Source organism: Scyliorhinus torazame, chromosome 1 (assembly GCF_047496885.1).
Source record: "Scyliorhinus torazame isolate Kashiwa2021f chromosome 1, sScyTor2.1, whole genome shotgun sequence".
Classification (NCBI taxonomy): domain Eukaryota; kingdom Metazoa; phylum Chordata; class Chondrichthyes; order Carcharhiniformes; family Scyliorhinidae; genus Scyliorhinus; species Scyliorhinus torazame.
The window spans coordinates 316479912-316495729 of NC_092707.1; the positions used below are offsets into that span (position 1 = coordinate 316479912).

The window sequence follows — 15818 nt, forward strand, 5'->3', positions numbered from 1 at the left end:
GGCGCCGCAGCCGCTCTCGCCGACAAGGTACACCACGAGTTCAGTTGTGGCGGCGACCCTCAAAATTTGGGGGCAGTGGAGATGCCACAGTGGGGAGGCAGAGGCTTCGGTGTGGTCCCCAATCCGAGAGAACCATAGGTTTGTCCCGGGGAGAATGGATGGGGGGCTCCTGAGCTGGCACAGGGCAGGTATTAGAAGGATGGGGGACCTGTTTATAGATGGGACGTTTGCGAGCCATGGGGCATTGGAGGAAAAATTCGGTCTCCCCCCCCGGAAATGCCTTCAGGTACATGCTGGTAAGGGCATTTGTAAGACGGCAGGTGAGGGAAATCCCGCTGCTGCCAGCACATTGGATCCAGGATAGGGTGCTCTCGGGGGTGTGGGTTGGAGAAGGCAAGGTCTCGGCGATCTACCAGGAGATGCAGGAGGAGGAGGAGGCCTCGGTGGAGGAGCTGAAAGGTAAATGGGAGGAGGAGCTGGGGGAGGAGATAGACGAGGGTACATGGGCGGATGCCCTGGGTACGGTAAATACTTCCTCCTCTTGTGCCTGATACAATTTAAGGTTCTGCACAGGGCGCATATGACTGGGGCAAGGCTGAGTCGGTTTTATGGAGTAGAGGGCAGGTGTGTGAGGTGTTCGGGGAGCCCAGCAAACCACGCCCACATATTCTGGGCGTGCCCAGCGCTGGATGGGTTCTGGAGGGGCGTTGCGAGGATGGTGTCTAAGGTGGCAAACACCTGGGTTAAGCCGAGTTGGGGGCTCGCACTATTTGGGGTATCGGACGAGCCGGGAGTGCAGGAGGCGAAAGAGGCTGGTATTCTGGCCTTTACGTCCCTGGTAGCCCGGCGGAGGATTCTGCTACAGTGGAAGGATGCAAGGCCCCCAAGCGTGGAAGCCTGGATCAGCGACATAGCAGGGTTTATTAAATTGGAGAGGGTAAAATTTGCCTTAAGAGGATCTGTGCAAGGGTTCTTCAGGCAGTGGCAACCGTTCCTAGACTTTCTAGCAGAGCGTTAGGAGGTGGACAGTAGCAGCAGCAACCCAGAAGGGGGGTACTTTGTGTTCACTACTGTGTTTATTATCGTTTAATGGGGGGCTTGTATATTGGGGGAATACGTGACAGAGCTATAAGATGTGTATTTATGTGTTATCTGTTTTTTTCTTATCTCTGTTAAGGGGGGGGGGGTTTGTTGAAAGTATGTAAAATTTTGAATAAAAATATTTTTTTTAAAATCTATCCCAGTTAGTACGGTGGTAGTGCCGTGCCACACAATACCAATGGAATATATCCTTAATGTGAAGGCAGGACTCCACAAGGACTTGCAGTGGTCATTCCTATCAATGTTATCATGGACAGATGCATCTGCAAAAGTCCAAAGCTATGCAGCTTAGGTGGATTGGCGGTGCTAAATTATCTCTTAGTGTCCCAAGATGTGCAGGTTAGGGGGGCGGGGTTATGGGGGGTGGGTGCTCTTTCGGAGGGTCGGTGCATACTCGATGGGCCAAGTGGTCTCCTTCTGCATTGTAGTGATTCTATGATTTGAGGACGAGGCCAAATAGGTTTTCCCTCTTGGTTCCTTCACCACCTGCCGCTGACCCAGTCTAGAAGCTCGGTCCTTTGGGACTCCACCATTTCGATCAGTATTGGTGCTACTGAGCCACTCATGGTGATGGACATTGAAGTCCTCCATCCATAGTACATTCTGTGCCCTTGACAACCTCAGTGCCTCCACCAAGTGGTGTTCAACAAGGAGCAGTATTGATTCATCCATCAGCTGATGGTGAATGGAAGTGATAATCAACAGAAAGTTTCCTTGTTGACCTTATGCCATGAGACTTCATGGGATTGAGAGGAAATGTTAACTCCAATAATATACAGCCTTGATGAGGCCATATCTGGAGTAGTGTGTACAGGTTTGGTCTCCTTACCGTGGAAAGATATACTTGACTAGGAGGGAGTGCAACTGAGGTTCGCTAGACTGATTCTTTGTCTGATGAGGAAAAAGAGTGAGAAGACTTGGCCTAGGGTCTGGAAGAATAAGAATACTTCACTGACGTATTTTTAAAATATCTATTTTCTACCAAAATGGATAGCTTCACACTTCTCCACATTATATGTAATCTGCCACGTTCTTGCCCATTCACTTAGCATCTCCATCTAAAATTCTTCTGTGGTAGATACTGGGAGGATGTTTGCCTTGGGTGGGAAGTGTAGAAATAGAGGCCATCGTTTTGGAATAAAGGGTCAGCCATTTAGAACTCAGATGAGGAGAAACTACTTCACTTAAGGAGTTATGAATCTTCGGAATTCTCTACCGAGGAGGTTTGAATGCTCATTTGTTGAACATATTCAAGATGGATATTGTTAGACTTTTGGAAACTAAGGAAACCAAGGCATATAGGAATAGTGTGGGAAAGTGAAGTTGAGCTCCAAGATCAGCCAAGGTCTTATTAATTAGTGCAGCAGGCTCACAGGCTGGATCACCATCTCCTATTTCTTATGTATCTGACTTGCATCAAAAAAGTGCAGTGGCCAAATATTGTAAAGCTGGTTTGTATCAGATATAAATTAGATTGGTCACAAAACATCCACAACTTGGAACCAATGAATGCTTGATCGACATTATGTGCAGGTTAGGTGGATTGACCATGCTAAATTGTCCCTTAGTCTCCAAAGAGGTGCAGGTGAGGTAGATTGACCATGATAAATGCGTGAAGTTACAGGGATAGGGCAGGGAAGTGGAACGAGGTGGGGTGCTCTTTCAGAGAGTTGGTGCAGACTTGATGGGCCAAATGGCCTCCTTCTGCACTACAGGGATGCTATAGATTTTTCCATGGATTATCATGAGCAACAATTAGGGCCACAATTATATTGTATTTTACAAAATATAATTACAATTATGTTTTTAAGCAAAATAGATTATTTTGATCTGACTTTTATTCCAAATTAACATTAAAAATCTTCGGTTTTAAATTGTAATTTGGTGAAAAACATTGATATCTGCATTAGAAATCACTCTAATTGGGATTATTTTTGCCAGGTCTTATAAAATTATTGCCCACAAAAATTATTTAACTTTGTAAGTTACAGAAAAGTTTTTTTTAAAAACTGTCCTATGGGGAGAAACTTACATCCGTTTTTGTGGAAATACTAAAAGACACAACTCTTCTCTCAAAATTACAACCTTGCCTTTTTAACAGGTCATTCTGGTGATCATTGATAATGGTCGACTTTTTACGTGCAACAGAACTGTAGTAACATTTTTATTAGCTATAATCCATGACAGTAATAGTCACGAAAGAGCATATGGCTAAATGGGATGCCTGTTTTGTCGAGGATGACAAGGCAATTTCGAAGAACTTTCAATATGACTATTAAAATAAACAAACTGTTTGACCAAGTTGAACCTCCATGAGCAAATACCTCAGTGTTTAAACAATATCTGAATATTCCTTAAAATTGCTGATACCTAGTTTTCCATCTAAAGGTAATGAAGGTATATATTAAAATGTAAAGTTACCTTATTTTTGGTGGTGGGGTTTAATCACCGTTTAGGTGAATTCTGGTGGCAAGAGTGAAGTTACAAAAACATCCTTTTACAGGGCTGCTAAATTAATTTTAAAGTAGTATTTACTTAAAAAGCTCTACAAGCACACGGCCGGATGATTTAAATCGCATCTCAGTACGCTTATTGCGTGGGAAGAATGATTGATCTTGCCCCATCATAAATATCATTACTGTGTTCCCATCCCAAATAAATACGAGGCGCGATGTTTTGTTTGCATTAAGCTTTGAATTTGTTGGTGGTCTAACATCTGTCCCCTTTTGATTTCCGCCTCAAAAATGTGCCAGGGAGCTCGAGTACAGAGAGGACATTGTTCTTCCTTTCAAATTGGCTTGCTAACCTTCAAGTTGGTTGGAATGTTTGTGAAGATCATACTTACTACAACTGGCTGGTGACCATTTGTTCTCTGTAAGTATGTTCCTGTGGAGTCTGATACATTTCGGTGCAGTAAGTGATAACAGACGCATTCAGCTTTGCCCGAGGTCTGCTCGCAAGGACTGTGTTGTCAAAGTGCACCTGGTGATTTTCATGTTAGCTGTCAGTTGCTAGGTTACACAGTCGCGCGCGCGTCTCTAACCCGGCAACAGGCAGGTCAGTGGAACGAGCACTGCACCAGGTGCAATAAATAACTAGCAAGATATTGCTTTCCATTATTGTAGCATTATGTTTTAATACTCAAATTAAAGATGACAAACGTTTACTTTTCTGCTTTATACCCCCCCCCCCCTTACATTGTGTTCAGCACCTTATTTCTAATTTTATAAATTTCACATATTTTAAAGAGCTCTCAAAACCAGTGGCTCTACCATGCTGACCCAACCTGCAAATCTCACATGTGGTCCTGTTTATAGATTATCATTCTGCCGATAGGCGCCTCAGATTATATTCCAGCCGTTTTTACGACTTCACATTGTGCACCAGACAATGGCGAAATTAGTTTATCCTTCACATCGTCTGAATTCTAACAGAATTATCTGCTACGTGACAGGTAAATTTGAGATTTAAAGCGGAGGACCATACCTCCTGTTTCAGATCTGGGGAACTGACTCCGTCTAAATCATGGCATCTAGAATGAGGAGAAGGGTTTCGTTTTCAAATAATCTGGGTCATATCAAATTCCAGTAACAGAAGTAATATTCATTTTTTTTAAAAAAGTAATCACAGGCATCCCTCTATAATGTTCAGCCGCGTCTTTACTACTTAAAACACGCTGCCCAGATTGAAAATTTGATAACTATTAGAGAGCAGGAAATTGGACACAGTTCATGGCCGCCAGGATTGAAAAATATATATACATTTTCCACCAATTTAGACATGCTTCAATATGACTACCCAACAAAGGACGAAATGGTCCCACCTAGATCAAGGGATGCATAAATAAAATCTCGCATCTCTTTGCTCTTTCTACAAATCTTACTTCTGGTTGTCATACTTTGCACACATTTTTGTGTCAACGTTTCCATGATAAATTTTGACAACCACATTTATAATTGAAGTTGCCTATGTAAACGTCTTATGCTACAATTTCACATCTTGCCAGTGTTGATAATAAAAGCTCATATGCTCCTTCCAACCCATACCCTAGTACTGAAATTGCTGTAACTGTTCCCATTTAATTGCAAATAAAACAATATCTGAGAATACCAAAGTAAGCATGGAATATATGGGCTGAATTTTACATGCCTCCAGCAGACATGTCTTCAGCAGAGGGTTGGGGTGGAGGGCATGTCAAATGGGGTGGGTGCCCAGCCTACCATTTTCCCCACTCACCCCACAGCTCATCCCCATAATATAGGTGGCTGCACACTTAAATCAGCAGCCCACTCACCACACTAAAATGGCCAATTAAGCCTTAATTGACACTAATAATACATTACCCATGCCACAATATATTTGGCATAGGCAGCAGGGCGGCAGTGGGAACCCCAATCTTTAATCTCAAATGGTTAAAGGCTGTGAAAGAAGGCTGCCCTTTGCCCATCGCAGGGTCACCCCCTTTTACTGAATCATCCCTTTTCTTTCCCACCCACTCCCCCTCATAAACCCACCCTCTCCATTGTCCCTATCTGTAACATTCCCTACCCTGTTGGCCCAAATCCCTGGACTTACCTGCTCTGGGATCCTCGGCCTTTTGTTGCTCACTTCAGCTGCTGTCCCAGCAGCTGACTTCATAGCGCTGCCAGGATTGCTGGAGATGCCGGCCAGTCCAAAGGGCAGGATTTCCATCCCAATGAGGAGCTGAACCCTGGTTCATGAATCCCGCAGCGCATGCGGTCAAACCTCCAGATTATTCATGTCATAATATACATCAGTACATTATGGTGCAATCACATACACACTGATGGACATGCAGTCGGACCAACCAGCATACATAACACCGCAGCCAATCACCAGTGAGAGCACAAGCACTATAAAGACAGGGGACAGGAGAGTTCCCGCTCATTCTAGCAGCAGCCAGCTCAGAGCACAGAGCTCACAGCCTGCATCATAGACATTCACCATGTGCTGAGTGCCTCAACATAGCTAGTGATAGGAAAGGGTCCACAATTAAGCTGGTATTGCTTATACCCACGTTTACAGTATGTTAGCATAGTTGAACAGTGAATAAAATAGCGTTACACCACTTCCAGCATAGTTGGCCTGTTTGTGAACCAGAACAGCCAACACGACATGGTACAAGGAGTGGCCGCAATCTAGCACTTGTGAGACCTACCTGCAACTTCTCAGCATTCCGGCATCCTACAGCATTGAGAACATTAACCCGCCGCTCCGCATCGCTGGCAATCTCGGGGTAAATTGAAAGATATTTAAACAGCGCTTCCAGCTCTTTCTCGAGGCCACGGACAGGGAGAATGCATCAGACACCAAGAAGATAGCCCTTTTTCTCTCCACGGCTGGGCAACATGCCATCCACATCTTTAACTCCCTGACATTCGCGGACGACGAGGACAAGACCAAGTACAAGACGGTGCTCCTCAAATTCGACACACACTTCAATGTTGAAGTCAACGAAAGCTTCGAAAGGTACCTGTTCCAGCAGCGCTTGCAGGGTAAGGACGAGCCTTTCCAATCCTATTTAATACACCTCCGCATCCTCGCCCAATCCTGCGGCTACAGGCCCACCTCCGACTCCATGATACGCGACCAGATTGTTTTTGGGGTCATGTTGGACACCCTGCGTCAGCAGCTCCTTAAAGTTAAGCAACTAACCTTAGCGACTGCCATCGAGACCTGTGTCTTGCATGAGAATGCCACCAGCCGGTACTCCTAAATACAGGCAGCTGAAATGGCGCGGCAAGGGCCCCATGAGGCGGAACGGGTCCAAACGATCGAACACCTCCCGGGCCGCAACCTGGAGGAGGGCGGCCATTTCGCGCGCTTTCCGAGGCCTCCCGCACTTGTACGCACCAATCGAGGGGACGGCGACGTGGAGGAACGCGATGCGCAGGCCCACACCACGCAATACCGTACCGCGCCGGCGCGGTGGCGCAACGAACGCACTGACGTCACGACGTGCAGCAATGGTGGCTCCGCCTACTTAAAGTGGCAATGCCCTGCAAAATCGCGACAGTGCTTACGCTGTGGCAGGCTTGGCCACTATGCTGCCTGCTGTCGAGCAGCCCAGCCTGTCAACTCGCAACGATTTAACCAGCCTCGCAGGAATGTTCGGGCAATCCAACCCACCTTCACCGAGTCTGATCCTGACTTCATGCAGACCATAGACACCGAGGACAGGGAGCCTTTTCGAGTCGCTGTCATAACCAAGAACAGGCTGTCTCCGAATCAAAATCACCAGCCGCTGTTGGTGCACAGCATTGATCCGGATGACGAGTGGTGTGCCACCCTGACGGTCAACCAATCCCAGATCAGATTCCGTCTGGACACTGGTGCTTCCGCCAATCTCCTTGCATGGTCAACATTTCAAACCCTGGGGGTCAAACCAACAATTCTTCCATCCAATTGCCAACTGGTCGACGATAATGGTAACGTCATCCCCGCCACCGGGTCATGCCAACTCGAGGTGACGCATAACTCGTGAAAAGTCACCCTACCCTTCGAGATCGTGGGCTCCTCAAAGGACTCCCTGTTAGGCACACAGGTGTGCAAGCTCCTCAACCTCGTGCAGCGCGTACATCCCTCTCTCCAGAGGACACGTCTGACTTCCAAGGTGCGGACTTCTGGGCGCAACTAAGTGCCATCATCACTCAACACCGAGATGTCTTCGAAGGCATGGGCACACTTCCCTACATATACAAAATTCTGCTCAAACAGGACGCACCTCGCAGAGTCCCATCACCCCTCAAGGACCACCTCAAGCAGCAGCTGCAGGACTTCCAGGACCATGGAGTGATCTCCAGAGTTACGGAACCAACCGGCTGGGTCAGTTCCATGGTGTGCGTCAAGAAGCCTTCCGGCGAGCATCCGGATCTGTATCGACCCGAAGGATTTAAATCATAACATCATGCGGGAGCATTACCCTGTCCCCAAGCGTGAGGAGATCACGTGCGAGATGGCTCAAGCCAACATATTCACCAAGCTGGATGCATTAAAGGGCTCCTGGCAGATTCAATTGGACAAGTCCAGCAGAAAGCTGTGTACTTTCAACACCCCATTTGGCAAGTACTGCTACAATAGAATGCCATTTGGAATCATATCAGCATCTGAAGTGTTCCACAGCATCATGGAGCAGATGATGGAGGGCATCGAGGGTGTGCACGTCTATGTGGACAACATCATCATCTGGTCCACCACCCCGCAGGAGCATATCAGTCGCCTCCAACGCGTTTTTAAGCGAATACGGGACCAAGGCCTGCGCCTCAACAGAGCCAAATGTTCTTTCGGCCAGACCGAACTCAAGTTTTTAGGAGACCACATCTCCCGGTTGGGTGTGCGGCCGGATGCGGACAAGGTGGCAGCCATCACGGCCATGTAGAAGCCGGCGGATAAGAAGGCGGTGCTCCGGTTCTTAGGAATGGTCAACTTCCTAGGAAAGTTCATCCCTAACCTCGCTTCCCACACCACGGACCCCCGCAACATAGTTCGGAAGACGACGGACTTCCAGTGGCTTCCCGCCCACCAGAGTGAATGGGAGGAGCTCAAGGTCAAGCTGACCACTGCCCCGGTATTGGCATTTTTCGATCCTGCAAGGGAGACAAAAATATTAACGGACGCTAGCCAATCTGGCATAGGGGCGGTGCTCTTGCAACGAGATGACGCCTCGTCATGGGTCCCTGTTTCCTATGCGTCACGGGTCATAACCCCCACAGAGCAGTGCTATGCGCAAATCGAGAAGGAGTGCCTAGGCCTGTTGACCGGTGTCGACAAGTTCCATGACTATGTGTATGGCCTTCCCCAGTTCACTGTGGAGACCGACCATCGCCCGCTAGTCGGCATCATCCAAAAAGACCTCAATGAAATGACCCCTCGCCTACAACGCATTCTGCTCAAGCTCCGGAGATACGATTTCCAGCTCGTGTACACACCGGGTAAGGACCTGATCATAGCCGACGCTCTGTCCAGGGCAGTCACCACTCCGTCCGACCCAGAGGGGTTCGTTTGCCAAGTCGACAGACATGTGGCCTTCACAGCCACCAATCTGCCGGCCACGGATGAATGCCTAACCCACATTCGCCGTGAGACTGCGGCTGACCCCCTGCTTCAACGTGTGATGCGCCACATGACTGATGGATGGCTCAAGGGACAATGCCCACAGTTCTATAATATTCGAGACAATCTGGCAGTCGTTGATGGCGTCCTCCTGAAGCTGGACTGCATCGTGATCCCACACAGCATGCATCACCTGGTTTTAGAGCAGCTGCACGAGGGCCATCTCGGCGTAGAGAAGTGCCGACGGAGGGCCCGAGAGGCTGTCTATTGGCCTGGCATAAATGAGGACATTGCCAACACTGCGCTCAATTGTACCACCTGTCAGCGGTTCCAGCCGGCCCAACCACGGGAGACCCTTCAGCCCCATGAGTTGGTCACGTCCCCTTGGTCTAAGGTAGGCGTGGACCTGTTCCATGTGCTCGGCAGGGACTATGTTCTGATAGTTGATTATTTTTCCAGCTATCCCGAGGTTGTACGCCTGCATGACATCACGTCATCGGCTGTTAACCGTGCCTGCAAAGAGACCTTTGCTCGTCACGACATCCCACTCACTGTGATGTCGGACAATGGCCCCTGCTTCGCGAGTCAGGAATGGTCTAACTTCGCCAGCAGGTACAACTTTGTACACGTGACGTCCAGTCCCCTGCACCCCCAGTCAGATGGCAAAGCAGAAAAGGGCACCCACATCATAAAGAGGCACCTCTGCAAGGCTGCTGATGCAGGATCCGACTTCTGCCTCGCCTTGCTGGCCTATTGCTCGGCTCCACTGTCCACAGGCCTGTCACCAGCCCAGCTGCTGATGGGTCACACCCTCAGGACCACTGTACCGTCCATTCACGTCCCAGATCTCGACCATGCTCCTGTCCTTCAGCGGATGCAACAGTCTCGCGCGCAACACAAGGCGGCGCATGACGCTCGAGCGACTGATCTTCCTGCTCTGGCGCCAGGTGACAACGTCCAAATCCATCTTCCGGAGGGTGGCTGGTCTGCGACTGCTGTGGTTCTTCAGCTGGTGGCTCCCCGCTCATTCCTGGTTCGTCTGCCTGATGGCTTCATTCACTGCCGCAATCGGCGTGCCCTTCGTCTGGTTCCACGCTCGCTACGCGATCCTCAACCGGTTCCACGCCCTCCTGTTGTCCCCGACCTGGACTTTGTAGAGCTTCCGGATACTCTGCATCCTCCTCACTTGGCCGTGGCCCAGCCTGATCCTCAGCCAGTGGCTCCTGACCCACCCTTGAGGCGGTCAATCCGAATTCGCCACCCACCTCAGAGACTTGATTTGTGAGCCTTACAATGTTGGACTCAATGCTTTGTTCTTTCATCCTGTTTCAGCATTTCACTAGTTTGTTTATAGCATTCGTTATTAGTTTTGTAGTTGGTGTAACACCTTGTTTTTCTTTTCTCTGCACCAGGCACCTTCCCGTGTATATAGACTAGCCTCGTGTACATAGTTATGTAAATACTGCACACACATGGTCAGATACACTCATTACACGTTATTTATTCTCACATAGGCACATGTTCTTTGTAAAAAAGGTGGATGTCATAATATACATCAGTACATTATGGTGCAATCACATACACACTGATGGACATGCAGTCGGACCAACCAGCATATATAACACCGCAGCCAATCACCAGTGAGAGCACAAGCACTATAAAGACAGGGGACAGGAGAGTTCCCGCTCATTCTAGCAGCAGCCAGCTCAGAGCACAGAGCTCACAGCCTGCATCATAGACATTCACCATGTGCTGAGTGCCTCAACATAGCTAGTGATAGGAAAGGGTCCACAATTAAGCTGGTATTGCTTATACCCACGTTTACAGTATGTTAGCATAGTTGAACAGTGAATAAAATAGCGTTACACCACTTCCAGCATTGTTGGCTTGTTTGTGAACCAGAACACCCAACACGACAATTCAGTCCTCGGTCTAAAATCTCAGTGAAAAACTTTGGTGCCCTTTTTTTAGGTTAGTTTGACCTTGTGTTGTATGTAATCTTTGCCACAAAACCACATTAAAATGGGCTACTTCTAAACAGGACAATCCAGGCAAGTCTATCTGGGCAGAATTAAATTTAAAAAGAAACCTTAACAGTTGGAAGTTGTTACAGACAGGGAAAATGTGGGATACGTTCCCTCTTTTCCCACTTCTCGACTGCCTGTAACAAGATGTATTTTAGAGAAGTATTTTAACTCCTTGAGTGCTGTGACTTTCCAGAACAGAATCAAGACAGGCTTTCCAATCGGCTTAACTTAAAAGGAGGAATAAGCCTTTATTTTCCCAACAGCTGAAATGTAAATGCAACAACACCCATTCATTCATTCATACAAGACACACACAGACATATAATAAAAGATGATTCCAAAGGAGGTTGTATGCACTGAAATGTTTAGAAGAGTCCAAATAAACCACTATTACTCTAGTTCTTCAAGATAGTAATTGGGAGCCTTGTAGTATTTTCTTTTGGTTCATTGAAGAAAAAAATGGTAGTTGGAAGGTTCTGACCTGACAATGGTACACTCCATGCAACATCTGGCTTATGGCTTTTCCAGTCAAAGTTGTGTGGAGCCCTTTTAGTGAGGATATAATTCTGCAGGTAAAACAAATTAGCCTCACTTCTCCACCTATGTGTGAGTTTACAGGCAGGGTTCTTCCATTTCCTGAGCACAATGTCTTCTCTCTGTGGTCTTTGCATCCCAGACTGTACCTGGCTGACCTTCTGAGTTAAAGGTACTTCTATCACATGCTTGTTTCCATCATGTGACTACAGTATTGATGTTCACATTGTCCAAACAATTGGTCTGATGGGCTAGGCAATTGTCACATAATATCCTCATTTCGGCGGCAGCGGTGCGCAGGGGCCTTCTTGGAGGTGAGTAGTGAGTTTAAAAACCTTACCTTTACAGGAGCAGCCCTTTGGATTTCGGCGGCAGCGGTGCGCAGGGGCCTTCTTGGAGGTGAGTAGTGAGTTTAAAAACCTTACCTTTACAGGAGCAGCCCTTTGGATTTCGGCGGCAGCGGTGCGCAGGGGCCTTCTTGGAGGTGAGTAGTGAGTTTAAAAACCTTACCTTTACAGGAGCAGCCCTTTGGATTTCGGCGGCAGCGGTGCGCAGGGGCCTTCTGGGAGGTGAGTAGTTAGTTTAAAAACCTTACCTTTACAGGAGCAGCCCTTTGGATTTCGGCGGCAGCGGTGAGCAGGGGCCTTCTTGGAGGTGAGTAGTGAGTTTAAAAACCTTACCTTTACAGGAGCAGCCCTTTGGATTTCGGCGGCAGCGGTGCGCAGGGGCCTTCTGGGAGGTGAGTAGTGAGTTTAAAAACCTTACCTTTACAGGAGCAGCCCTTTGGATTTCGGCGGCAGCGGTGCGCAGGGGCCTTCTGGGAGGTGAGTAGTTAGTTTAAAAACCTTACCTTTACAGGAGCAGCCCTTTGGATTTCGGCGGCAGCGGTGCGCAGGGGCCTTCTTGGAGGTGAGTAGTGAGTTTAAAAACCTTACCTTTACAGGAGCAGCCCTTTGGATTTCGGCGGCAGCGGTGCGCAGGGGCCTTCTGGGAGGTGAGTAGTTAGTTTAAAAACCTTACCTTTACAGGAGCAGCCCTTTGGATTTCGGCGGCAGCGGTGCGCAGGGGCCTTCTTGGAGGTGAGTAGTGAGTTTAAAAACCTTACCTTTACAGGAGCAGCCCTTTGGATTTCGGCGGGAACCGGAAGTTCGACCTCTGGCAAGTCCCCCCCCCCCCCCAATAAATTCTGGTGGAGAGGAAACCCGAGACACTACACGTGTAGTGTCTCCCACCCACCCTCCTCCTCTAACCTAATAATAAGACCCATTGGTGTAAGGTAAGTGCCATATTATATTATTAGCATTGTGCAGGCCAAGGATTGGAGGTGGAGGAGCAGTCTCTGTCAGCGAGAGAACCTGAGAACATCTCAGAAGGTAAGCAAGTGATTTTTACTTTTATACCTTTTTTTCAAATTGTGTGTGTCGGGGGGAAACTGAAGTGACATCACAGAAAAGCTGTGACCTGAGTGGCTGGTTGGGATTCTAACCTAAATTTTTTTGAGTATTTGGGAACTAATTAAACATAATAACTTAATTATAATTTAGAGGATATCTAAGCCAGAGATCGGAGGATATTATAGTTAGCTATCGCATTTCTATTAGAAATCTAGTGCTAGGAAACAGATAGTTGACAGTAACTTTGTAATTAAAAAAAAGTATTTATAAAAAAAAAAGACAAATTTTAATTTTAATTAATTGACGCAATGTCAGTTAGAGGGGTGCTGTGCTCTGACTGTGAGATGTGGCAGGTCCGGGAGGCTTCCAGCGTCCCGGATGGCTTCATCTGCAGAAAGTGCACCCAACTGCAGCTCCTCACAGACCGCATGGTTCGGTTGGAGCAGCAATTGGATGCACTTAGGAGCATGCAGGTGGCGGAAAGCGTCATAGATCGCAGTTATGTAAGTGTGGTCACACCCAAGGTGCAGGCAGAGAAATGGGTGACCACCAGAAAGGGCAGGCAGTCAGTGCAGGAATCCCCTGTGGTTGTCCCCCTCTCGAACAGATATACCCCTTTGGATACTGTCGGGGGGGATAGCCTATCAGGGGAAAACAGCAGCAGCCAGAGCAGTGGCACCACGGCTGGCTCTGATGTTCAGAAGGGAGGGTCAAAGCGCAGAAGAGTAATAGTTATAGGGGACTCTATAGTCAGGGGAACAGATAGGCGCTTCTGTGGACGTGAAAGAGACTCCAGGATGGTATGTTGCCTCCCTGGTGCCAGGGTCCAGGATGTCTCCGAACGGGTAGAGGGAATCCTGAAGGGGGAGGGCAAACAGGTAGAGGTCGTTGTACATATTGGTACTAACGACATAGGCAGGAAGGGGCATGAGGTCCTGCAGCAGGAGTTCAGGGAGCTAGGCAGAAAGTTAAAAGACAGGACCTCGAGGGTTGTAATCTCGGGATTACTCCCTGTGCCACGTGCCAGTGAGGCTAGAAATAGGAAGATAGAGCAGACAAACACGTGGCTAAACAGCTGGTGTAGGAGGGAGGGTTTCTGTTATCTGGACCACTGGGAGCTCTTCCGGGGCAGGTGTGACCTGTATAAGATGGACGGGTTGCATCTAAACCGGAGAGGCATAAATATCCTGGCCGCGAGATTTGTTAGTGTCACACGGGAGGGTTTAAACTAGTATGGCAGGGGGGTGGGCACGGGAGCAATAGGTCAGAAGGTGAGAGCGTTGAGGGAGAACTAGGGAATAGGGACAGTGTGGCTCTGAGGCAGAGCAGACGGGGAGAAGTTGCTGAACACAGCGGGTCTGGTGGCCTGAAGTGCATATGTTTTAATGCAAGGAGCATTACGGGTAAGGCAGATGAACTTAGAGCTTGGATTACTACTTGGAACTATGATGTTGTTGCCATTACAGAGACCTGGTTGAGGGAAGGGCAGGATTGGCAGCTAAACGTTCCAGGATTTAGATGTTTCAGGCGGGATAGAGGGGGATGTAAAAGGGGAGGCGGAGTTGCGCTACTTGTTCAGGAGAGTATCACAGCTATACAGCGAGAGGACACCTCAGAGGGCAGTGAGGCTATATGGGTAGAGATCAGGAATAAGAAGGGTGCAGTCACAATGTTGGGGGTATACTACAGGCCTCCCAACAGCCAGCGGGAGATAGAGGAGCAGATAGGTAGACAGATTTTGGAAAAGTGTAAAAACAACAGGGTTGTGGTGATGGGAGACTTCAACTTCCCCAATATTGACTGGGACTCACTTAGTGCCAGGGGCTTAGACGGGGCAGAGTTTGTAAGGAGCATCCAGGAGGGCTTCTTAAAACAATATGTAAACAGTCCAACTAGGGAAGAGGCAGTACTGGACCTGGTATTGGGGAATGAGCCCGGCCAGGTGGTAGATGTTTCAGTAGGGGAGCATTTCGGTAACAGTGGCCACAATTCAGTAAGTTTTAAAGTACTGGTGGACAAGGATAAGAGTGGTCCGAGGATGAATGTGCTAAATTGGGGGAAGGCTAATTATAACAATATTAGGCGGGAACTGAAGAACATAGATTGGGGGCGGATGTTTGAGGGCAAATCAACATCTGACATGTGGGAGGCTTTCAAGTGTCAGTTGATAGGAATACAGGACAGGCATGTTCCTGTGAGGAAGAAAGATAAATACGGCAATTTTCGGGAACCTTGGATGACGAATGATATTGTAGGCCTCGTCAAAAAGAAAAAGGAGGCATTTGTCAGGGCTAAAAGGCTGGGAACAGACGAAGCCTGTGTGGCATATAAGGAAAGTAGGAAGGAACTTAAGCAGGGAGTCAGGAGGGCTAGAAGGGGTCATGAAAAGTCATTGGCAAATAGGGTTAAGGAAAATCCCAAGGCTTTTTACACTTACATAAAAAGCAAGAGGGTAGCCAGGGAAAGGGTTGGCCCACTGAAGGATAGGCAAGGGAATCTATGTGTGGAGCCAGAGGAAATGGGCGAGGTACTAAATGAATACTTTGCATCAGTATTCACCAAAGAGAAGGAATTGGTAGATGTTGAGTCTGGAGAAGGGGGTGTAGATAGCCTGGGTCACATTGTGATCCAAAAAGACGAGGTGTTGGGTGTCTTAAAAAATATTAAGGTAGATAAGTCCCCAGGGCCG

At 48.1% G+C, this 15818-nt stretch overlaps 1 protein-coding gene across 1 annotated transcript in view; it reads right to left on the reverse strand.

Annotated features, from left to right (window-relative positions):
• Positions 1-4091, reverse strand: part of LOC140424427 (uncharacterized) — a 134717-nt gene extending 130626 nt beyond the window's left edge. The window contains exon 1 of the mRNA XM_072507865.1: positions 3947-4091. Coding sequence (XP_072363966.1) covers positions 3947-4005 — 59 coding nt within the window. The 5' untranslated portion in view covers positions 4006-4091. The remainder of the gene's footprint in view (positions 1-3946) is intronic.
• Between the last annotated feature and the right edge of the window lie 11727 nt (positions 4092-15818).